The following is a 24,611-nucleotide window of genomic DNA, read 5'->3' on the forward strand; positions in this document are numbered from 1 at the left end:
AGACTCCTGCTCCTTCTCTCTGTGCCCACGTTCTGATAGACACCTGCCCAAGGTGGCCATTGGGAGTTTCAGTCCAGCCCACGCTCTGCTGGATGAGCTGTTGTGCTTGGACACAGAGCTATGTTTGCCTGGAAGAAATGGCACCTTTCCCAATTCTCACAAAAGCTCTGTCCACTCACCTAACTGCACAAAGGTGGCGCAGAGGTGACGGTGGCTCTCCTGGGACCTGAGTTTCTCAGGACTTGATGAGTTCAGATTACCCTTGAGCATCATCTAAACCTTCCCATCTAGCTTCCCTGATGCCATCCTCCTTTGTGTCAAGTGTACCTTTCAACTCTGAGTGTTCGCTGGGCCATTCTATCTGGAATGTTCTCTACTTTCTTCCATCTCTGCCTGGCAAACTTCCATTAATCTTTCTAACTACCATTCCTCTTTTTAGTTTTAGCTTAACAGTCTCCTCCTTTAGGAAGCCTTCCCTGACACACCACTTAAGGTGACACTCACTGTCATGGGGCAGGCAAGTGCAGGGTGCGCGCCCAAGAGTGAGTGCCTCCTTAAATGGTGTGGCTTGGGCACCTGGCTTTCTCATCTTAACCCCTGCTCTGTTCCCTGACACCCCAGGCTGGGTTGGGTGCCTCAGTGAACACCTGACTGTGCTCCCACGGAACTGTGAACCTTCCCTGCTGGGGAAACATCTCTCAGGTTCTATTATAACTGCCTGGCAACTCAGCCACTGGGATCTGTGAAGGCAGGGTCCAAGCCCGCCTCATTCATCTTGGCATCCCAGCACCTTGCACAGTGTCTGACAGTAGCCATATGATCCCCAGGAAGTCCAAGGTCATTCTGAGGGGAAGGTTTGCCTTAGTAGTGTGAGGTGACCAAGATGGCGGCAGGCTGGGCGGGGCTTCCATGGGAGAGCAAACATGAAGTGCTGCCTGATAGAAGGCGGGAGGATAAGCTGCAGAGGGAGGGAGGGAGGGAAGAACAACCTACAAATACAAATCCATTAGCTTAGAAGACTCTGAGGCTATAGTTCATACCTTAATTTTCATGGCTTCCAGAATAAGTTTTAGTGAAAAAAATCTTCAAAAAGAGAACATGTTTTCATATTGACTTGGTAGCCAAAATATTGTAGACTATTGATCTAATTAAGGGTGGAGCAAGTTGTTGAACTTTTATAAAAGGTGGAATAAAAGGAACCTTGTAAAAACCTATTAGGGCCTGAACTGTTTCCTCCCACCCAGATTCCTACATCCGAGTCCTCACCTCCAGTGACTTTACTTGGGACTAAGGTTGTTGCAGATGTAATTAGTTAAATTAAGATGTCATTCTAGGGGCGCCTGGGTGGCTCAGTCAGTTAAGCATTCAATTTCAGCTCAAGTCATGATCTCACGGCTTGTGAGTTCAAGCCCCCCATCAGGCTCTGTGCTGACAGCTGGGAGCCTGGAGCCTGCTTTGGATTCTGTGTCTCCCTCTCTCTGCCCCTCCCCCACTCACACTCTCTCTTTTTCTCAAAAATGAACATTAAAAAATTTTTTTAAAAAAGATGTCATACTAGAGTAGGTAGACCCCCTAATCCAATGTGACTCGTATCCTTACAAAAAGGAGGAATTTGAACACAAAGACACATAGAGGGGGCAGTCCATGTGAAGATGAAGGCAAGATTGGGGTGATGCATCTATAAGCCAAGGAACACCAGAGATTGCCAGGAACCCACCAGAAGCTGGGAGAGAGGCCCAGACCAGATTCTCCCTCACAGCCCCCAGAAGGAACCTGCACGGCCAATACTTTTATCTCAGACTTCCAGCCTCCAGCACTGTGAGAGAAGAACTTACTGTGGTTCACGTCACCTAGTGGGTGGTACTTTGTTATGGTAGCCCTTGCAAACCAATATGGAACCCCTACTGGCCAACTCTAGGCCTGGAGGTTTTCCTTCCCTTGGACCCCTAATACAAGAACATTGGGTATACGTATACTTACCCAGAGTGGCCACTTAGATATGGGAGCACCATTTTTTTTTTTTTTTTTTTTTTTTTTTTTTTTAATCACACTGTGCTCACATCTGACTTTCTATTACCTCCCTGCCTGGAAATTTGAGTATCTGCTGAGAAGGAGACCCGGAAGCAGGCAAATTCAGCAGGAACAAACACATGACTTTCACTGGCCATGGTTTTGCCTTTGATACAAGAACGTCCAAATGAAAGCACAGCCCACGAATCCCATGACAACCAGTAAGCTGCACTTAGCAGGGTGCCCGCCCTGAAGGGCCATAGTCACACATGAGGATCCATTCTTGAAGGTGACCTGTTGCCATTTCTGAACGCTCTAAATTGAAAAGATTTTTGTCAGCCTATTATTGGCCTCAAATTTCAAACTACTGAATTCTTTAGATCCTGAGTCCTTCTTTCTCTTGTAGCTAAAATGACTTACCTCCTCACTTAGGTCATCCACAGGGGGAAAAATTAGATCCCTCATACAATGTACACAAAAGTTCTAGGTGGATTAGAGGCCTAAATTCAAAAAGCAAAACTTTGATTTGTTTAAAAAATATATAAGAAAAAGTAATTCCACGATTTTGGGTAGGGAAGGATTTTTTTTTAAACTAAGCTTCACACCCAGCGTGGAGTCCAATGCGGGGCTTGAACTCATGACCCATAGATCAAGACCTGAGCTGAAACCAAGAGCTGGACACTCAACTGACTGAGCCATCCAGGTGCCCCTGTAAGGAGGGTTTTTTTTAAACAAGACAAAAAATATAAATTAGAACAGAAAACATGGGTAAATTTAGTCATCTTACAAATAAAAACTCCTGCGTATCAAAAGTCAACATTAAAGAAAGTGAAAAGCCTGAAGTACACACTGGGAGAACACACAATATACGTAAGTAGCAAATAATTGGTTGTCAGAAATATGAAGAATGTCTAAAAATTAATAAAAAAAACCAAACAGCCCAATTTAAAAATGAGCAAAAGACATGAATAGACAATTCACAGAATAGGAATTCCAAATGTCTAGTATACATGTGAAAAGATGGTCAACCTCACTATTAAGGAAATGCAATTAAAGAAACCATATGATTGGCACATATAAAAGGTTTGACTGTATCAAGTGTTGGCAAGGATGTGGAGTAATGGGAATTTCCATGTCCTACTGGTGAGAATATAGGTTGGCATTTGCAGGGGGCGGGGGTGTGTGTCCCTGGGTGGCTCAGTTGATTAAGCGTCCGATCTGACTCTTGATTTCGGCTCAGGTCATGATTTCATGGTTCATGAGGTCAAGCCCCATGTTGGGGCTGACAGCTCAGAGCCTGTTTGAGATTCCCCCTCTCTCTTTCTCTCTCTGCCCCTCCTCTTTGTGCATTAGCTCTCTCTCTTTCAAAATAAATAAATAAACTTAAAAAAAAATAAGTTGGCATTTGGCAAACCTGGTAAAGTTGAGGACATGGGTATTTGTCAAGTAAGCAATTCCACTCCTGGGCGTAGACCTCAGAGATAATCTTGAACGTGTGCCCAGAGAGACATGTATAAGAGTGATGAGGCAAATCGTATTTACACAGTGGAAAAAATGGAATTTCATCCCACCGATTTACATGTTCACCCTCATGAGCACTGATGATTGAGTTAGGGGAAAGTCAGACGGATAAAACACAATACGTGGGTTTAAAATGAAGAGACTAGAGAAACACCTATCAGCTGACATGGGTACATCTCAAAAATACAAAAGTACAAATGTAATGGGGGAAAAGCAAGCTACAGAAGGAAATATACATATAAAATTTTAAAAATGAGGGGCCCCTGGGTGGCTCAGTTGGTTAAGCGTCTGACTCTTGGTTTCAGCTCAGGTCATGATCTCACGGTTTGTGAATTTGAGCCCCCCTCCCATCCGCCCCCATCAGGCTCCACGATGACAGTGCAGAGACTACTTAGGATTGTCTCTCTTTCCCTCTCTCTGCCCCTTTCTCTGCTCATTCTCTCTCTGTCTGTCTCTCTCAAAATAAATAAACAAACATTTTAAAAAATAAAAAAATAAATAAAAATGAGAAATAATACTGTATATTTTCCTGGCTATACATGCTTTCAGAATGAAAAACACTAAATCAAGCACAACAATTGCCTGTAGTGTGGGGGGAAGAAAACGGGATTAGGAAGAACACAGAAGAACTCCATGTATCTGAAACATCCTATTTTAAGCTTGGTTAGTGTGTAGGTAAGCATTTGCATAGCAATATCTATACTTTTATCCTGTTAAAAACATGAACAGATGCAACCCGTTTTTGTTTAGTGCTTGCAAAGAATGGAGCAGGGTCCAGGCCTCGCCCCTTGGAGTTTTGCTGCCAGCACTCGGGGTCCTGGAGTTCGTACAACCACCACAAATGGAGGCTTATCAAGCTAATGTCCCTACAATGATGAGCCTTCTGGAGCTCACTGAGCTCCAGAAAATACAATTACTTTGGCTTCACAATATATTTAACAAAAAAGGGGCGGAGGGAGGGGTACTATACCAGGAAATACCTAAACGATAGCCTTACCTCCATCGCCAAATCACTGAAAGCATCAATTTCAAGTAATCTTGTCTGTCTGCATTTGCTCAAGTGTAATGTTTGGGATGGCAACATTTTCTCTTTTCCGTTTCTATCTGCCTGCAGGGAATGCTTTGAGGATTTATTGTCTAGCGTGCCCATAATATGTTTAGGCAGCTTTAGGAAACACCAGACAGATGAAAAGATAGAGAGTTTTGAACAACAGAATGTGGCAGTATGTTAATCTGGCAGGGCCACAACTCCAACCACAACATATTTTATTGAATGAAAATACATCCACAGGAATTCTACAGAGCACGTAAGGAGTTTCAGATGAGCCTCGGAAGATCTCCTAGGGTTGGAGACTTGTTGTAGCAGGCAATAAACAAATGCAATCTCTTTGGTATTACTAAGACAATGAAGAGTTTCCTTTTAAAAGCTCTGGAATTTGGGGCGCCTGGGTGGCTCAGTTGGTTAAGAGTCCGACTCTTGATTTTGGCTGTGGTCATAATTCACTGTTTAGGAGATCAAGCCCTGCATGGGGTTCTGTGCTGATTACACAGAGCCTCCTTGCGATTCTCTCTCTGCCTCACCCCTGCTCGAGTGCGTTCTCTCTCTCTCTCTCTCTCCCTCTCTCTCTCTCTCTCTCTCCCTCTCTCTCTCTCAAAATAAACATTTAAAAAAAAAAATCTCTGAAATTTAGCAAGAATACAGAGCAACAGTGAACAGCAAGTCTTGGTGGGAATATTGCTGATAAGCGAAATCTGAGGACAAATCAATCCTGCAAGAGGCCAAGTGGGATTTTCTAGAGTCACAGGGAGAAAAGGCTTTCATGAGACTCTCCCTCTCTACCCTCTGGCACACACAACAAAGGTTTTGCTCTGCAGAGTGTACTCTCAGGTCTCTGTTTTGCACTAGGGAATGTGATCTGTGCCACAGGGAGGAGCCCAGACGCCAGAGTTTGGTAGACCTGGCTCTCCTCTGCCAGTCCCAGCTGTGTGACCCTGGGAAATGACCTCCCCTCTCTCAGCCCCATGTGGTTCATTTGAGAATGGGACTACTGAGCATGCCCAGCACACAGGACTTCGGCACTTTGCCAGAGCCTGGCACGGAGGGTGGTCAAGCGTTAGTAGCTGGTGTGGTTGTTTAAAATCCTCAGTATTATTTGTAGTTGTTTAAGGAAATGTGTATTACAGGCATATAGTGTTAGAAGTGGAAAGACAAGAATATGGTACTCTGAAATGTAAAGCTGTAGGGGATTCAAGAAACAGAAAGCAGATCAAGTATATGAAGGTAGTAATGTGTTCTGTGTGCTTTTCTGCTTCTCCGCATTAAAAGAAACCCCGACTTTTCAAAAATCAGATGTTGTGTAAGTTCAGAGCATTTCTTTAATCAAAGGAACATAGGATGGAGACGAGCATCAGAAAAAAAGTAAATGATTTCTTTCTTGTTAAACAAGCATAAGGCATGCCAGGCAGATAGTGTCCCATGGAAGGAGCTGCCAGGAGAAACCTCTCCTCTGGAGAAGAGCAGGGCATTTCCCGGAGGAGGAAAGGAAGAGGCAGGGCTCTGAATACACGAGCATTTGTCAGAGCTTTTATATCCAGAAAATAAATGTAGAGAAGGTGATTCTTTTTTTTTAAATTTTTTTAACATTTATTTTATTTTCTAGAGAGAGAGAGAGAGAGACAGAGTAAGAGTGGGGAGGGGCAGAGAAGGAGAGGGAGACAGAATCTGAAGCAGGCTCCAGGCTCTGAGCTGTCAGCACAGAGCCCAACACGGGGCTCAAAATCACGAGCCTTAAGATCATGACCTGAGCTGAAGTTGGACGCTTAACCCACTGAGTCACACAGGTGCCCTGAGAAGGGACTTCTTTAAAGAAACACATCTACAGACATACAGCTTAGACACCAAGGACCTCCAGGTCATGTATTAATGAAAAAAAAAAAAAAAAAGCTAAGTTCTGAAAGCAACAGATTTGTAGATTACTGAGTTGAGCACTGGAGGATCTAAAAGCAAGAAAGGAAGGGCTATCACCAAAGTACAAAGTGGAGCCTGCCTGGGATTCTCTCTTTCCCTCTCTCTCTCTCTCTGACCACCCCCCAACTCATGCTGTCTGTCTCTCTCAAAATAAATAGATAAAAACTTAAAAAACTTAAAAAAATAAAGCCAACACTGTTGACTACACCATGTCACCTTCCTTAGAGATAGAGGAAATGTCCTGTCGACACTCTAGTTTTCACAGTGCACCTGAGAGCCAGTTCAACACAGCAATGCCAGGCCAAGTGCTCCAAAGAAGACTCCAAAGATGGCATGTCGCACAGTCCAAGGGAAAGCCTGGACAGGTCACACGTTCTGGAGCAGCAGTAACCGGCAATAGAAAGTAATTCTTAACACAGGGGAAGAGTTCGCCCATGTTCACCACTGAGTTTCTGTATCACGTTTAGAAAAACAAATCTGCACAGAGGAGCATGATTTGGATTCACTGTCCAAAGTTAATGAAAAGTTAGTGAATGGAGTAGTTCTGGCACAGAGGAGGGCAGGTAGAAGGGAAAGCTTCAGCCCACAGTGAGGGAGAGAAGGCAGAGAGCATGAGTCACCAGGCAGCATTTATCTGTCAGCCCGAGGAGAAAAGAACTGGCTTGGCCTGATGGGCACCATAAAAGGCGAGGCAGAAGGAGGAAGAGGATACATGAAAGATGCCCTTTTAAGAGGCACATAAATCCCACGAGAGCTGTCTGAGAAATTATCCTGGCCTTCAACCACCAAGACCTTGTAAAAGAAAAGGCCTCTGTGGTTGTGAATGTAACTGCGGAAATGTACGAAAGCAAAGCCACGCAAATTTCTGAGGCAGACCCCTTTGGGCAAAGCATTCATAATCCAGTGAGGAAACAAAGCACAGTGATCCAATGAAAACCACACAGTTCAAACATGCAAGTTCCAGTGACTATGTCACTGTGGAGAACCTGGACGTAAAGAAGTGGCAAAGTTTAAGACAACTCAGCTAAACACAAAGTAACTTTGTAGGCCAGCTGGGAACATGGACTCTAATTCTTGTTGGATATTCAGCACAGATGTGTACAAGGCGCGCCATCTGCCGGCAAGATTTAGTACTGCTGACTTGGAAGGAATTCTTAGAGGAGGTGCGGGATTCTGGCGGAGGGTAATTTACCCTCTTTTGTAGCAACACCACTCGACATTAAGTTCTAGTAACATTAGATGCAATAAATGTCCAATATTCGACCCTTGACTTGCTTATTTCCTGTCTTACAATACAAGACAGAATATCTACTTCTAGACAGGAAGAAATTCTGGACTACCAGGCACTCCCAGTCATTACTTCCTTCCTCTTCTCATTACATAAATGGAATCATACAGTATGAATTCTTTTGGGTCTGGTTTCTTTCATTAAGCATTATGTTTGTGAGAGTCATCCGTGATGTTAGGCAAAAGAGCAGTTTGATCATTTTCTTTGTATGAATGAACAGATCACAATTTTATCTATTGTACTTTTTTAAAATTTTGTTTTAATGTTTATTTATTTTTGAGAAAGAGAAGGAGAGACAGAGTGTGAGTGGGAGAGGGGGAGAGAGATGGAGACCCAGAATCTGAAGCAGGCTCCAGGCTCGAGCTGTCAGCATAGAGCCTGACATGGGGCTCGAACTCACAAACTGTGAAATCATGACCTGAGCTGACGTTGGACACTTAACCAACTGAGCCACCCAGGCGCCCCTATCTATTGTAGTTTTCTAAAAATATATATAATTTATTGTCAAATTGGCTTACATACAACACCCAGTGCTCATCCCAACAAGTGCCTTCCTCGATGCCTATCACCCATTTATCTATAGTAGTTTTGATGAACAGCTGGGTTGTTTCCAATTCTTGGCTATTATAAATAACGTAGCTTTGGACATTCTTGGCCATTTCTTTTGATGAACATATGTGTGCATTTGTGTTATATTTAGGAGTGATACTGCTGTGTTACAGAGTAGGCAAATATTCAAATTTAGAAGATGAAGCCAAACCATTTCCTAAAGTAGTCATACCAAATACATTCTAAACTACAACATATGAGAAACCATATAAGAGCATGACATCCTTACCAACACTTGATATTATCAGTCCTTTTAAAAAATTAGCCATTCTAGTGGAGATGTAGTAGTATCTTCTGATTTTAATTTTAATTTCCCTGATGACTGATCAAATGGAACATTTAGGATGTTTATTAGCTATGTGGGCATGTGTGTGTGTGTGTGTGTGTGTGTGTGTGTGTGAAGTCTCTTGCCTGCTTTTCTATTCTGTTGTCTGTCTTTGTTTTATTGATATATAGGAGATTTTTTTTACAGATTCTAGATATAAGTCCTTTGCCAGTTATGTGTATGGCAAATATCTTCTTCCTCTCTGTGGTATGAAATATATGGTGATTTAAATACAGAGGAGGGGGTTCAGGAGAGCCGGCAAGAAATAGAAAGTCAAAGGAGTGACATCAGAACTCTAGGACCCAGGAGTGAATGTATAATTTCATCACATGTATGTAATTGCTCTATCTATCTATCTATCTATCTATCTACACGTGTGTATATGTATATGTATATATAATTGCATCAACGATGTATGTGCCTTGGTTGTGGATGCTCTGATATGACCATGGTCCTCTTTTGCTTCTGGACAGTGGCCATGGAGAAGCCATGGACACAGCATCATGGGAGAAGCTCCTTCTGCCTGAAAGCAGGCAGGTTCTCTGCCAGAACCTCCTGCCATCACGTATTCAAAACACCCTAAACCGGAAACTTACTGTGCAAATGACAATTTGATCCGTGCTTGAATTTCTATCCATTCCTCCTTTACAATCCTTCCACATTGCAGCAGCTCCTTTGCAAGTGTCTCTGCCTTTGTCAAATTCTCAGAAGCTTCTTTAAACCTGAGTTGTGTTCAGGAAACGTCACACATAGTTCTAGATTCTGGGACCCCAGTTCTTGGGACATCCTTGGCTCTTAAACTTCCCATCACCCTTTCCGAGTCATCTGTCAGCTTTTGATTTGGCCTTGAAAAATTAAACATAGGCATTATGAATGGCATTTCTACGTGTAAATATTAGAAGCAAAAGGATACTTTTGAAGGGAGAGTAAGGCTCTCCCCATGGTATGGAATAGCTCAATCGAACACTTGAAAACATCTGTATTGTCGTTATAGGGAGGCACGATGGAGTTGGTGAGGATTTCTTTGGCTTTTTCTGCATGTTGTTTTGCTTGCAGGGACAGTCCTGTAGACAAAGGAAAAGAGGTCTCAGTTTCTCTTTCATGTCAGCAGGGCACATGACCATAATGATCTATGGCCAGGAAATAAAATTAGGTCTCCTCCACAGACTGTCAAGTGACACATAGAGATATATCAGGGCAGCATGAAATATTGTCCTGACTGTAAAAACCAAAGCAGTGGCTTACAGCTAGTACTCAAGATAAATCTCCCCCAAATGGTCTTTCTAGAAATTAAACAGCATGAACGGGAATTGAACAACTTTGAAACCTCACCAATATCAGATATGAAATATATTCTAAATAATTATAAGAAAACAAACGGAATGCAAGGACTATAGCATTCTGGGCAGGAAATAAGATATTCATGAATTTTCATTCTGGCTCTGTGACAGCAATCTTAATACTAAAAATTCTGAATCTTCTGCTTATCCATCTATAATCATAACTTTAGAGGGTTATTTTAACATAATAAAAATGCAATGATATCTAAAAACACTTTACAGATACAATTCCAATGACAGAATGAGCTAATGTGCTACAATCTTATTCCTATAAATTTGTTGGCTAATATGACAACATGGGACAACATCAAGGAAAATAATCTCTACCAAGAACGAATTCCCCACTGTGTTCCAGTGTTCTTCCATGGGCTTATTAATATGTAGTAAGGGTGGCAAGGGGGGTTGCCAGTTAGGTTTCAGGGCTTTTCACTTCTCCATACTCCCAACCATTTTCCCCCACACTGACGTCCTTCATTCTATCCACATCTATACGCCCCTGGTCTTTTTTTTTTTTTTTATGAAAGTGTATCTCAGAATCTCTAAGAAGCTGCCAAAATACAAAATTAATGCTGTTCTGATGTCTATAAAATGGAAGAATATACTTTCTGATGGAGAAATTCCAAGGTATGTCCTTCATGTGGGAACTCTTATAGATTGTCTAATTTTTTTATTTTTTTTTATTTATTTATTTTTTTTTTAATTTTTTTTTTTCCAACGTTTATTTATTTTTGGGACAGAGAGAGACAGAGCATGAACGGGGGAGGGGCAGAGAGAGAGGGAGACACAGAATCGGAAACAGGCTCCAGGCTCTGAGCCATCAGCCCAGAGCCTGACGCGGGGCTCGAACTCCCGGACCGCGAGATCGTGACCTGGCTGAAGTCGGACGCTCAACCGACTGCGCCACCCAGGCGCCCCTGTCTAATTTTTTTAAAGTACATATTTAATCAACCTACCAGTGATTTTTTAGTGCCAATTACACATGCAATATTACAAAAGTTAGTGGTGCATTGTATTTCTTAAAAATTTTATTTATTTATTTTGAGAGAGAGTACATGACCAGGAGAAAGGCAGAGAGAGAGGGAGAGAGAGAATCCTAAGTACTCTCCATGCTCAGCACAGAGTCCTATGAGGGGCTGGCTCTCCTGACCTTGAGATCACGACCTGAGCCAAAATCAGGAGTCAGACACTTAATTGAGTCACCCAGGTACCCGCTCTCACTTTAACTTGAGAAAGAAAGACTGTCGTGCAAAAAGGTAGCAGCCTATGGAAGAAAAGCATTATTTGAAATCCCAGATGCCAGGTCACTGGTGCTGGCATCCAAAACCCTACTAACATTATAAGTTGGATAAGTTGTTTCATCTCATTTGTCTCCTCTGGATCTAAAAATATAGGAGGGGGTTCTGGGGTTTGAACTAGATGATCTCCAGGGTCCCCTCTGGCTCTAAAAATCTTTGATCTAACAAGTGGGACCAGTTAATAATCAGATTTGACCAAATTCATTGTGTGGCAATTCTGTGCTTAGCACTGTGGTGTCTTCCACTTCTTGTTATTTTATTTATTCACTGGATCCATCCTGGGAAGTTAGTACCACCATCATTATCATCACTTTGAAGAAAGGGAGTACAGAGATGTACTCTTGTACACCTCGTCCTGGGTGAAGGAGAAGGAGAAGACATGATATCCTGTTGTTTTTTGCCTTCCCTGCATCCATTCCTCCTTCCTTCGTTTTCTTCTGAGAATGTCCAGCCCCTGTACACCCAATCCATGTGATTTAGCCAAGGTCAGCCTGTCCTCCAGGATCTAGTGGAGCCAAAAGGCAGATCTATCATCTGACTATTCCTTGCCTTTGACCTACCATCCAAGTCAGCCCCAATAGAACCCCCAACTCCTGAGATTTTGGTGAAAAGACATTCTTTTTTTTTTTTTCTCCCTGGGAATGCTGATGAAGGAAGTCTAAATAAAACTTCTGCAAGCCTTGCTGCTGCCAGATGGGCAAAGCCTGGGTAAGAACAAAGTCCATGCAGAGAAAAACAGAGCCAAGGGGTAGATTAAGAGAGAAACACAAATCTGATGACATTGGTTGAACACCTGGTTTAACCTGTGTAGACACCTGGTTGTCTACAGCAAGTTTTACCCTTGCGTTTTCAAGTTGTATGAGCCAATACATGAACTTTTGTTTACTGCTGGCTTGATTTCATCTCTTATTTATGTTTTTTTTTGGGGGGGGGAGAGGGGTGTTGCTTACAGGCAAGAAATTCTCCATCAAAACAAATGTGAATGGATCCCATTATAGGCCCACGCTCCATGCCTTGGGCCCCTTCTGCAATACCTTCAAAGCTAACAATTCTCTCCCAAGAACCCTACTTTTAAGATCATAAATAAAGGGCTCTCCAAAGCCCTCCAAAGGGCTAAAATCTTCCTTCTCTTTTTTTATATATTATATTAAAAAATCTCATTCACTCTTTCTAAAATGAGATGGCTACTCAATGGGTGGAGAGGAGAATATTCAAGAAAACTGAATCCTTCTAGTTATGTGTGAGTCACATTTGCATGAAAGAGCAGAAACCCATGGATTGTTACCGCTCCCCCTCCCACCACCATTGGAGATGAACTCACCTTTCAGCTGGAGGTAGCCTTGGGCCAGATTAACATGTGCCTCGGCTAGTTTCCAGTGTGAGTCACCATAGCAAATTCTCGTCAGCGCCATGCAGCGTACAAGCTCGCGGACAGCCTGTTCATACTGTGACGGACAGAAAATGGGCTTATGAGCTAGATGACTTGAAAACACAGAGTCACAAAGCACAAAGTCAACTAGCATTTTTGTCCATTCAGTGTATATTTCCTGAGTACCTACTAGGTGCCAGGGATACATCAGAGAAGAAAATAGACAAAGATCTGTTTTGGGCCGTGGGCGGTTCATCTATTAGGGTGAAATAGACAATACCTGACAGAAATGAATAAACTTTATAGTATATTTAAATGGATAAAACATTTAAACTTTTAGTACCTTATGAGAAAGATAACAAATAAAGAAGAAATAGAAAAAGTAGAGCAGACATCTAACCATTCCCTAGGCTTTCGCTGCCCATCTGTGAACAGCTACTACACATTCAAGCACCAGGGGGCAAGTGGTACCAGTTTTCAAATAAGGCTCTCTGGTTCTCCATTCAAATACCTTTCTTAGCAGCCTAGGGTATCAGCATAGCAAATGAGGTTGGCAACTGACAAACAGATTTCATTAAAGCAGTGAGAAGTCCATTTATGTTCAGTGTCTGGACCAAGAGAACAGGGAGCTGGTATGTCCAGTTCAGGTCAGCTCGGAGCAGCAATATACTCAAAGCAAAGCTGGTAGTTTTAAAATATAGCTCCAAAATCCTTTGACTCTTTCCATCCAGAGATAGGGGATGTCTGTCTCCTTCCCTTTGAATCTGGGCTTTATAACTGGCTGATAGAATATGGATGGGATGATGCAGTGCCAGTTTGGGGGCCCAGGTCTTAAGGAACTGGCCGCTTCCGTTTTCTGTTTCTTCTTAGAAACAGAACACAATTGTGGGCTGAGTTGTGTCCCCACTGCCCCTTAAATTCAAATATTGGAGGCCCAAGTACTTTAAAATGTGACAGTATATGGAGAGAAGGTCTTTAAAGAGGTAAGTTAAAATGAGGCCGTTAGGGTAGAGCCCTAACCCAACATGACTGATGTCCTTATAAGAAGAGGAAGAAATACCAGGGATGGATACGCAGAAAGAAAAAAATTGTGAGGACATGGGGAGAGGGCACCGTATTCAAGCTAAGCCTCCAAATGACATCAACCCTGCCAACATTTTGATCTTGGATTTGTAGCCTCCAGAACTTGGAGAAAATAAGCCACCTCGTCTGAGGTATTCTGTTACGGCAGCCCTAGGAAACTGATAACCTAACCACCATGCTATGAGGAAGCCTAAAGAGAGGCCCTTGTAGAAAGGTACCAATAGCTGACAACAATTAGTCAATCAGAGGAGGGAGCCATCTTGGCAGTGGATTGTCTCTTTGTAGATAGAGTCCAGCTAAAGCTGGGAGTTTAGGGAATGGCTTCCTTGGAGACATAGCAAGTGAATACAGTGAAGAAAAAAGAAAGAAATGATGAAAACACTTGGGAGTCTAGACAGACAGTCAAGCAAAAAGAGAGAGGACCTGATGTGACAATGAATCTATCCCAACCACAGATTTCTAAGAAGAGGGCTATGTAGACTGAAAGTCAGGCCCCTCAATCGTAGCCTGGGTCCTCACTACCTGCAACTGGGGTACAGAAGAGCAGCCTGCCCTCCCTCAACCTTTTTACTTGCTAGAATGCACACTCCAAATATCCCTTTGGCTTTCTGATCTTTATTCTGCCAGTTCCAGTGGCTTCATCCAACAGGCATGGGGAGGAGGCAGACAGAAGAGAAGTATAAGTAGGCAGACAATTTCATAACTGGGATGTGCCTTGGAAATAATATAATCTAATCCCTTTAATTTAAAGAAGAAATGTAAATCTGGAGAGATGAAAGGATTTATCACCAAATGGTAGAGTCGAGACTTAAAATTCAGCTCCCTGAGGCCAAGTCCAGAGCTCTTTTCACAAAACCATTCTTGGGCCACCTGAAATTTCTTTAACTCCTTAACATTAAAATATGCAGCTCTGATGATCAGTAGGTCTGGCCATATATATATTTAATAAAGAGTTTTTGGGGTGCCTGAGTGGCTCAGTCAGTTAAGCGTCCGACTTCAGCTCAGGTCATGGTCTCACTGCTCGTGAGTTCGAGCCCCGCATCAGGCTCTGTGCTGACAGCTCAGAGCCTGGAGCCTGCTTCTCATTCTGTGTCTCCCTTTCTCTCTGTCCCTCTTCTGCTCACACTTTGTCTCTTTCTCTCAAAAATAAATAAATGTTCAAAAACAATTTTTTAAAATAAAAAAATAAAAATGAGTTTTTAATACCCAAATCTTGGTGTCTAAACGCTATTCTTTGCTAAGAATCCACAGCTGGAGCAGGGAAAGTATAAGATGAATCTGAAAAATCTTGCTGTGCCTGAAATGAATAAAGATCAATGGGGATGTGTCGAGGAGGTGGGAGCCAGTGTGAAGGGGCAAATACCGGCAAATATGAAACAATTCATGTTTTAACGATTATAATAGATGGTAATACATTTCAAAAGCAATTTCCTGAGCCCATAACTTATATAAATGAGTGAATAATAGAGTGTAAAGAAGGAACACTCTTCCTTATAGAAAATGCCAAATAGGGGCGCCTGGGTGGCGCAGTCGGTTAAGCATCCGACTTCAGCCAGGTCACGATCTCGCGGTCCGTGAGTTCGAGCCCCGCATCAGGCTCTGGGCTGATGGCTCGGAGCCTGGAGCCTGTTTCCGATTCTGTGCCTCCCTCTCTCTCTGCCCCTCCGCTGTTCATGCTCTGTCTCTCTCTGTCCCAAAAATAAATTAAAAAAAAAAAAAAAACGTTGAAAAAAAAAGAAAAAAAAAAGAAAAAAAAAAAAAAGAAAATGCCAAATAAATATTGAAAGAATGCTGAGGTCAGAGAATTTGCCATTTGGCAAACATCGTAGTAATAACTGATTCAAGTGAGAATCATTAATGGACGCTAAAACTAGGGGGTGACATTTTAATGAGGAAAAGGACACACACACAGTTTTGCTGAATCTTCCCACAAGATACTTATTAATTACAAAGGGAAGAATAGTAATTCCATAGAGAAGAAGCCTGCCAGACAGCACCTGGACCAAGTGATCAAAGTTAGCATCACGGTAAGGAGACAAGAGGACACCATATGCGTCCTGCTGTGATACACTAAAAAAGACCCCTAGGTCTTGTCTGTGGCATTCTGGCCCAGAATGGACAACCTGTATCTAATCATGAGGACACACATGAAAAAAGCAAATTGAGAGATACTGTACAAAATAATTGGAGTGTACTTGTGAAGGACTGAATATTTGTGTCCCTCCAAATTCATATGTTGAGGCTCTAACCCCCAATGTGGCATTTAGAGACAGGCCTCTAAGGAAGTAATTGAAGTTAAATGAGGTCATAAAGGTGGGGCCCTGATCCAACAGGATTACTGTCCTTATAAGAAGCGTCACCTTTCTCTCCCCCTTCTTTACCACTGCCCCCCAACACAAAGAGGCCATGTGAGCACACAGCAAGAAGGCAGTCATCTACAGCCCAAGGGGAGAGCTCTCACCAGACACAGACCCTGCTGGAACCTTGCTCTTAAACTTCCTTCAGTCACCCAGTCTGTGGTGTTGTACTGTGGCAGCCAGAGCAGACTAACACAGTAAGTTTTTCAAAAATATCAAGATCATGAAAGACAAAGGCAGGCCAAGGAATCGTTCTAGTAGATTAAAGAAGGCTAAAGAGACTTCACAACTATATTCTATATGAATTAATAGAGCAGAGCATGGATCTGTCTGATTTTTTTTCTGCCAAAGACACTATTGAGATAATTCAAGAAATATGGATAAGGTTAGCAGATTAGATAATAATATTATACCAATATTAGTTTCTTAATTTTATTTTATTTTTTTAATATGAAATTTATTGTCAAATTGGTTTCTATTCAACACCCAGTGCTCCTCCAGTTTCTTGATTTTAATCTTGATCCTGTGGGTATGTAGGAGTATCCTCTAAGATAGTTAGGGGTAAATCTATAATATCTGTAATTTACTCTGAGATAATTGAGAAAAATAATGACACACACACACAGAATAAAGCAAATGTTAGCAACTGGTGAGTCTTGTAACTTTTCTGTAAGTCTGAAAGTATTTTAAAGTAAAAAAATGCCAACAAAAGGTATTTTAAAAAGCAAATTACATCATGTTAATACTTTCCAGAAAACACTTTTAAGGGCTTGCACGGGACTTAGCTGGAGACCTGCAAGGTCCTAAGTGAACTGCCTGCCTCTCCAACTGCATTTCACGTCAGTCTGTAGCTTCCTTTCTCACTTCAAACATGTCTCGCTTGTGCCCACCTCATAGATTTTACATGTGCTGTTTCCTCTCCTTAGAACTCTTTTCCCTTAACTCCTCCAAGCTGGCTCCTTCACTTCCTAAGGTCTCAGCTCTTACGTCACCTGTTCATAGACAGGCCCACTCTTTCCTCAATAGCACTTGACATAGTCTCTGGCTTGCTAGTGTATTTGCAATGCGGACTGCCCCTCAGCTCCATGAGGCCATGCAACCTGCCTGCGTTGTTCACCGCGGTATCCAGGGGTGCCTCAACTGAACTGCAGAACACAGAAAATAATTTAGTGCCATCCTAGACCCATAGAAGAGAAGCTAATTCTTTATACACATTGAATGCCTTAGGGCATTAAGGCTTAATTCTCTTGCAGGACTCTGGTTGAGAAAGGCTGCCAGCCCAGTGCCTACCTAGCACACAGCCTGGCACACAGTGTATACTGATCTGTTGCATAATGAATAAGTACACATTCAAGACCAAATCCATGCCTCTTCTCCATAATCTGCTCTTCCGCCTGTATTCATTTAATTGCAAAGGGTCTGGCAAGCCTCTAGTCACCCAAGTTGGCTGAGACCTAAGTCATGGATTGTATACATCCACTCTGATTCACTCTTGCCTCTACAACCCCTACATCCCCTCAGTCACCAGGTCTTCCTGATTCACATTTCCAAATTCCTGCCAGAAGATCTTAGCATCTTTACTGACCCTGCTACATGTAGTTCAGGCTCTTCTAATTCCTTGCTGGTATTATTACAAATATCTTCTGAACTGGGCCTCCTCCTCCAATTTTGCTCCCTTCTCACCCTTCCTCCACTCAGCTATGTGAGTGATCATTCCAGACACTCAAATCTGCTTGTGACACTCCTATGTATCATCCTAGGAAAGTTTCTAATACCTTTAGGAGGAAATCTAAACTCCTTCTCTGGGCATTGAACACCCTCTGGGCCCCAGCTCCTTCCATAATCCAACCTCATTTCCTGCGCTATGTCACTAAAGCCTGAATCCTATGGAAGCAACTTAAGTGTCCATGGATGGGTGAATAAATAAAGAAAATATGATACATATATATAATGGAATATTATTCAACTGTAAAAAGTAAGGGAATTCTGCCATTTGTGACAACATGGATAGACTCGAGGCATTATGCTAAGGAAATAAATCAGAGAAAAACAAACACTGTATGATCTTACTTATATGTGGAATCTTAAAAAACAACAATGAAAAGCTTCATAGATATAGAGAACAGACAGGTGGTTGCTACGGGGTTGGGGGGTGTGTAGAAAGGGTGAAGGCAGTCAAAAAGTACAAACTTTTAGTTATAAAATAAATAAGTCCTGGGGATGTAACATACAACATTATGACTATAGCTAATAATACTATACTATACAGAATAATACTATTCTATATCTGCTACCCCTGCCCAGAACACTATCGTCTTCGCTCTTACCTGGCCAACTCCTAAGCACTGTTATCAGTGCAGGCCAAGTCACTCCCATCCCAAGAAGCATGCCTTAACTGATCTCCTTTCACCACCTCCGTGCCCACTGCCTCCCCCTTCCTCTACGTTTTGCATCTATTTCACCCAAACTTGAGTCCATCACAGAACTTATCACACTGACTACCATTGTCTATCCCCCTGCCTATCATCCCAATCAAACCATGAGTCCCTCCAAGGCAAAGGCTAGCTTTCCCATCCGTGCCCCCAGCACCTGCACAGCACCTGGCATATATTAGGTATACAATAGATATCTGTGAAATAAATGGATGGACAAACAGGGCCCAACACCTAAGTGGTGGCAGAAAAATGCATATGGAATAAGCAAGTGAATGAGTAAAACTTTCAGAAAACAAGATCAAGAGGAGAAGCTTTGTCTGCTTTGTTATATTCCCGTGCCTAGTTCTGGCACTAGGGGGAGCTCAATAAGTGTTTATTCACTGATGGAAAAAGATGGCAGTAGATCAGACCTACAACCCAGTGGTCTAGTACACACTTGCCAGAGGTCAGGATAGACTTGTTTGTTCATTTGTGCATTCATTCAGCAAATACAATGTTGACTGTACCAAGTGATGTGCTTGGAGCCCCAAGGGGCTACACCCACTCATCCCCTATATACTCTCTTGTACCAAAGAGGGTAGAAATATAGCCTAGACACTCAGTCATTATCAGAGCACAGGTGTAGAAAATGAAGGATCCTTACTTCGTGACTGCTAGAATAAGACTTCGCTTTCTCTTCACAGAGGTGGAGTTTCTCTCGAGGAGGCTGGAATAGTGCTGTCTGAGGCAGCTTGTTTTGGATCTTCTTTCTAGGTGTAATGCTGACAGCAGCAACAATTTCATCCAGGTGATTGGATATGTGGGTTTCCTTTGATTCTTGCATATTTTTATATACATTGTCCTCTAATTTTTAAATAAGAAAACAAAGGTGTTAAATGATAATTATAGTTACCTTTATAAATACACATTTTCCCCAGAAATTGATGCTAGGTCTAAGAAAATTTCAACACTTTACCCATGACTTCTTTGAAATTAGTAGCATTTCATCCAAAACGATCTCAATAGCTACTACTAACTTCTCTGTAAAACTTTCAGGCTGATTTCCACACTTTAAGCTAAACCAAACATTCCTCATTCATTTATATATATGTATATAAATGATATAGATACATACATATATGTATATGTATAGATACATATGTATGTATCTATACATGCACGTATGTATAGATACATACACATATACATACATGTATGTATCGATACATATGTGCGTGTATATACATACACGCATGTATATATACATATGTGCACATATATATATACATACGTGCATGTGTATATATATATATATACACATACATGTATGTATATATATTGAACCCAACTGTGGTTCAAAGAAGAAATCAAAAAAGAAATTTGAAAGTAGCTTTAACGGAATGAATATAAACACAACATATATATTATATATATAAGTATAGACAAAGGAAATCAGCCAAGCCCAAACAACTCAGAACGCAGATTAGATCACCTGAACACCAGCTGACCTTGAAGGAGGAAAAAAATGATTTATTAAACTTTCACTTCTGGCCAAAATGGAGTTATAGGGATCAGATTTATTCTCTTGCCTGAAATAACCAGCCAACCAACAAACACACAAAAACAAAAAACAAACAAAAAAACCCACACAGACCAAAAAAAAAAGCTATGGAATAATCATTTCCAAGAGACAGGATATCAGATCTGATCAATGGGAAAAAGAAACAAAGTGAGGCCCATGATTGCCCCAGCTTATTGCTTTGAGAAAGTTTCCAGGACATGCAGGGAGCGGAAACCCAGAAGTAACCTGGTGGACTCTCAGTTGAGGAAATAGAGCTGAGGATCTGGGGAGAACAAGGGAGCTAGAGTTCAAAGGAGAGATTACCGGAGAGGATAGAGATGCACAGAGAGAGGATCTTGGAGATTAACAGAGGGATCCTTACAAATATGGGGAGAGAATAATGATCAGCATGTGTATAAGAAAAATACTTGAATCTGGAGAAAGAATCCTCTAGAAATATTGAAAGGAACAGGGTCTGGCATTCACACGGGGCTGGCAGTGCCTGCTCCCACCAACCAACCTGGAAAACTCATAATTCATGATGCATTGGGTAAAGCACTCAGAAGAGTTTTGCTTCAGTAAAACCCCTAGACTGAGCACTGCTTAGACCCACCTAATAAAGCATAAAAATAAGATCTAAAAGGATCAATCTGTTTCTGAGTAACTTAATTGTACCAGAAGACAAAACTAAAGGATGTATAGGAATACAAAAACAGGTAGCATGCAACAAGGTAAAATTCACAAAGTCTGACACCCAATTAAAGATTACTAGGTATGTGAAGGGTCAGGAAAACATGGGCCATAATGAGAAGAATAATCAATCAAAATCCAGAACTGACACAGATGTTAACTTAGTAGAGAAGAACAGTTTTTATAATTAATTGTATTTTACATGTTTAAACAGTTAAGTAGAGACAGGGAAGATATATATATATAAAACAAATTGAACTTCTAGATGTGAAAATTATATGTGAAATGAAAAATACACTACATGGGATAATGACAGATTAGATATTACAGATGAAAAGATGACTGAACTTGTACACATAGGAATAGAAACCATCTAAAAAAATTGACTCCTTATAGGAAAGCAGATTGTAGCAGGGACAGAAAGAATATTTGAAGAAATAACAGCCCTAAATTTCCCAAATTTTTGAAACACTAAAAAGCTAGAGATCTAAGAATTCAACGAACACTAAACACAAGAAACAGAGAAAACTTGGGGCGCCTGGGTGGCGCAGTCGGTTAAGCGTCCGACTTCAGCCAGGTCACGATCTCTCAGTCCGGGAGTTCGAGCCCCGCGTCGGGCTCTGGGCTGATGGCTCAGAGCCTGGAGCCTGTTTCCGATTCTGTGTCTCCCTCTCTCTCTGCCCCTCCCCCGTTCATGCTCTGTCTCTCTCTGTCCCAAAAATAAATAAACGTTGAAAAAAAAAATTAAAAAAAAAAAAAAAAAAAAAGAAACAGAGAAAACTACACCAACACATACCAAAACCAAGGTAAAGTGAAAAATCTTAGATGTAGGAAAAAACCATATTAGTATGAAAAAATAAAGATACGAACGACAGATTTCTTGGAGGAAAAAAAGACACATGAGAAGAAAGTGAAACAACATACTTAAAGTATGTAAAGAAAAAGGTTGTCAAGGTAGAATTCTGCACCAGTGAAAATATCTTTCAAAACCAAAAACTGAAAGAATTAATCATCAGCAGATTTGCACTCCAATGTTCTCCACGAATTATTAAAGGAAGTCTTTCAGAGGGAAGGAAAATGATAGCAAATGGAAATCTAGATCTACACAAAGGAATAAAGGACAATGGGAATGATGTTTACAGGGGCAAATATGATAAGACTATTTTCATATTATTTAAATCTCTTTTAAATAAAGAAAATATTTAAACCAACTTTTTAAACAAAAAAATAATCATGTTCTGTGGGGCTTATAACATATGTATAAGTGAAATGTATGACAACAGAAGCATAAAGGCTAGGAAGGAAGGAATGACATTGTGAAGTTCTTATACTATATGTGGAGTGGTATAATATTAACTGAAGGTAGACTAAGTCAAAGGTGTATAGTATAAACCCTAAGATACCATTAAAATAACAAAATAGAGAATTATAGGTAATAAGCCAACAAAGGAGATAAAAAGACACATAAAAACAATCCAGTAGAAATGATAAAAAGGAGGGAAAAGGGAACAAAGAAAAAATGGGACAAACAGAAAATAGATAGCAAGATGACAGACTTAAATGTAACCCAACTGCATGTTGCCGACAAGAAATTCACCTCAACTAGAGAAAGACAATTAGACTGAAGATAAAATTATGGGGGCGCCTGAGTGGCTCAGCCGGCTAAGAGTCCGTCTTCGACTCGGGTCATGATCTCACGGTTCGTGGGTTTGAACCCTGTGTCAGGCTCTGACAGCTCAGAGACTGCAGCCTGCTTTGGGTTCTGTGTCTCCCTCTCTCTCTGCCCCTCCCCCATCATGCTTTGTCCTTCTCTCTCTCAAAAATAAATAAACATTAAAAAAAGACAAAATTATGGAACATAATATACTAAAATTAGACAAAAACAAACTTGGATTGTCTACATTAATATTAAAGTAAATTGTACAGCAAAGAATATTATCATAAAGAAGGTCATTTCATAATTATAGAAGGCCAATTAGTCAAGAGGATATAATTATTCCAAGAGTTTATACACTTAATAACAGTTTCAAAATATGGGACCCCAAACTGATGGAAATGCAAGGAGAAATAGACAAATTCTCAATTATAGTCTGAGATTTCAGTACCTTGCTCTTAATAGTTGATATACCACGAGGCAGAAAATCAGTTAAGGATATATAAGACTTGAATTACATCATCAACTAACTTGGTTTGACATTTACTAGAACACTATACTTAAGAAGAGCAGAATACACATTCTTTTCAAGTGCACATGGACACTAAGACAGATTCTATTCTGGGTCGTAAAACAAGTTTCAATAAATTTATAAGGATTCAAGACATAGAAAATATATTCTATGACTACAACAGGATTAAATCTTAAATCAATAATACAAAGATATCTGGAAAATGTTCAAATATTTGGAAACTAAATAACACACTTCTAAAAAAACCCCAACCATGGTTTAAAGAAGGAATCAAAGAAGAAATTTGAAAATAGCTTTAACTCAAAGAATATAAACACAACATACAAGAATTTGAGAATGCCACTAAAGCAGTCCTTATGGAGAATTTATAATATTAAATGCCTATATAAGAAAAGTAGAACGTTCTCAAGGTCATAATCTTAGCTTTCACCTTCAGTGACTTGAAAAAAAGAGCAAATTAAACTCAAGGTAAACAGAAGAAAAGAATTAATAAAATAAATAATAAAGCTAACCTCACATCAATGAAATAAACATAGAAAAACAATAGGAAAAAATCTATGAAAACAAAATTTGGTTCTTTGAGACCAATCACATTGATAAATCTCTATCCTGACTAATTATGAAAAAAGGAAAGAAGACACAAATCACCAATATCAGGAATGAGAGAGATGACATCACTACAGATTCTACAAGTATTAGTTTTTTAAAAAATAGTTGTTTATTAGGGGTGCCTGGGTGGCTCAGTTGGTTAAGCGTCCGACTTCAGCTCAGGTCATGATCTCACAGTTTGTGAGTTGGAGCCCCACATGGGGCTCTGTGCTAATAAGCCTGGAGCCTGCTTCAGATTCTATGTCTCCCTTTCTCTGTCCCCCCTCCCCCTCGCGCTTGCTCTCTCTCTCTCTCTCTCTCTGTCTCAAAAATAAACATTAAAAAAATATTTGTTTATTTTTGAGAGAGAGAGAGACAGAGCATGAGTGAGGGAGGGGCAGAGACAGAGGGAGACACAGAATCCAAAGCAGGTTCCAGGCTCTGAGTTGTTAGCAGAGAGCCTGGCCTGGGGCTCAAACTCATGGACTGTGAGATCATGACTCGAGCTGAAGTTAGATGCTTAACTGACTGAGCCACCCAGAGGTCCCAACAAATATAAATTTACTATGGGAATATTATGAACATCTTATGCCAATACATTTGAAAACTTAGATGAACAGACAAATTCCTCTAAAGACACAAAATACTAAAGCTCACGCAGGAAGATATAGTTTGAATAGCCCTATATCTATTAATGAAACTGAATTTGTTTTTTAAAAACCTTCCAAAGACAAAAACCAAAAAAAACCCCCAAACAACTCCAGACCCAAATGACTTCATTAGTGAATTATATCAAATATTTAAGGAAGATATAATAGCAATTTCATGCAACTTTTTCAAGAAAATTGAAAAAAGAGAATATTTTCTAACTCATTCTAGGAGACCCTGATGCGAAAACAAGACAAATACAAGACAAGAAAACTGCAGATCAATATCCATCCCTCAGGAACATAGATGCAAAAATTCAAATTTTAGCAAATTAAACCTAGTAATATGTGAAAGAGAAA

General features: G+C 40.8%; 1 protein-coding gene and 1 long non-coding RNA gene across 5 annotated transcripts in view; one reads left to right on the top strand and one right to left on the bottom strand.

The window, feature by feature from the left end:
- TTC23 (tetratricopeptide repeat domain 23) overlaps positions 1-24,611 on the bottom strand; it is a 105,692-nt gene that overhangs the window by 62,294 nt on the left and 18,787 nt on the right. For all 4 annotated transcript variants that reach the window (XM_043554782.1, XM_043554783.1, XM_043554781.1 and 1 more), the window contains exons 2-5: positions 19,244-19,443; positions 12,678-12,801; positions 9,635-9,785; positions 9,318-9,443 (exon numbers count right to left, since the gene is read on the bottom strand). In XM_043554782.1, the coding sequence (XP_043410717.1) occupies positions 9,318-9,443; positions 9,635-9,785; positions 12,678-12,801; positions 19,244-19,423 (581 nt within the window). In that variant the 5' untranslated portion in view covers positions 19,424-19,443. The remainder of the gene's footprint in view (positions 1-9,317; positions 9,444-9,634; positions 9,786-12,677; positions 12,802-19,243; positions 19,444-24,611) is intronic.
- On the top strand, positions 16,257-19,396 carry LOC122468295. The gene is made up of 2 exons (XR_006293201.1): positions 16,257-16,362; positions 19,284-19,396. It is a non-coding gene; the product is annotated as an uncharacterized LOC122468295 (long non-coding RNA).

This window comes from Prionailurus bengalensis, chromosome B3 (genome assembly GCF_016509475.1).
Source record: "Prionailurus bengalensis isolate Pbe53 chromosome B3, Fcat_Pben_1.1_paternal_pri, whole genome shotgun sequence".
Lineage (NCBI taxonomy): Eukaryota > Metazoa > Chordata > Mammalia > Carnivora > Felidae > Prionailurus > Prionailurus bengalensis.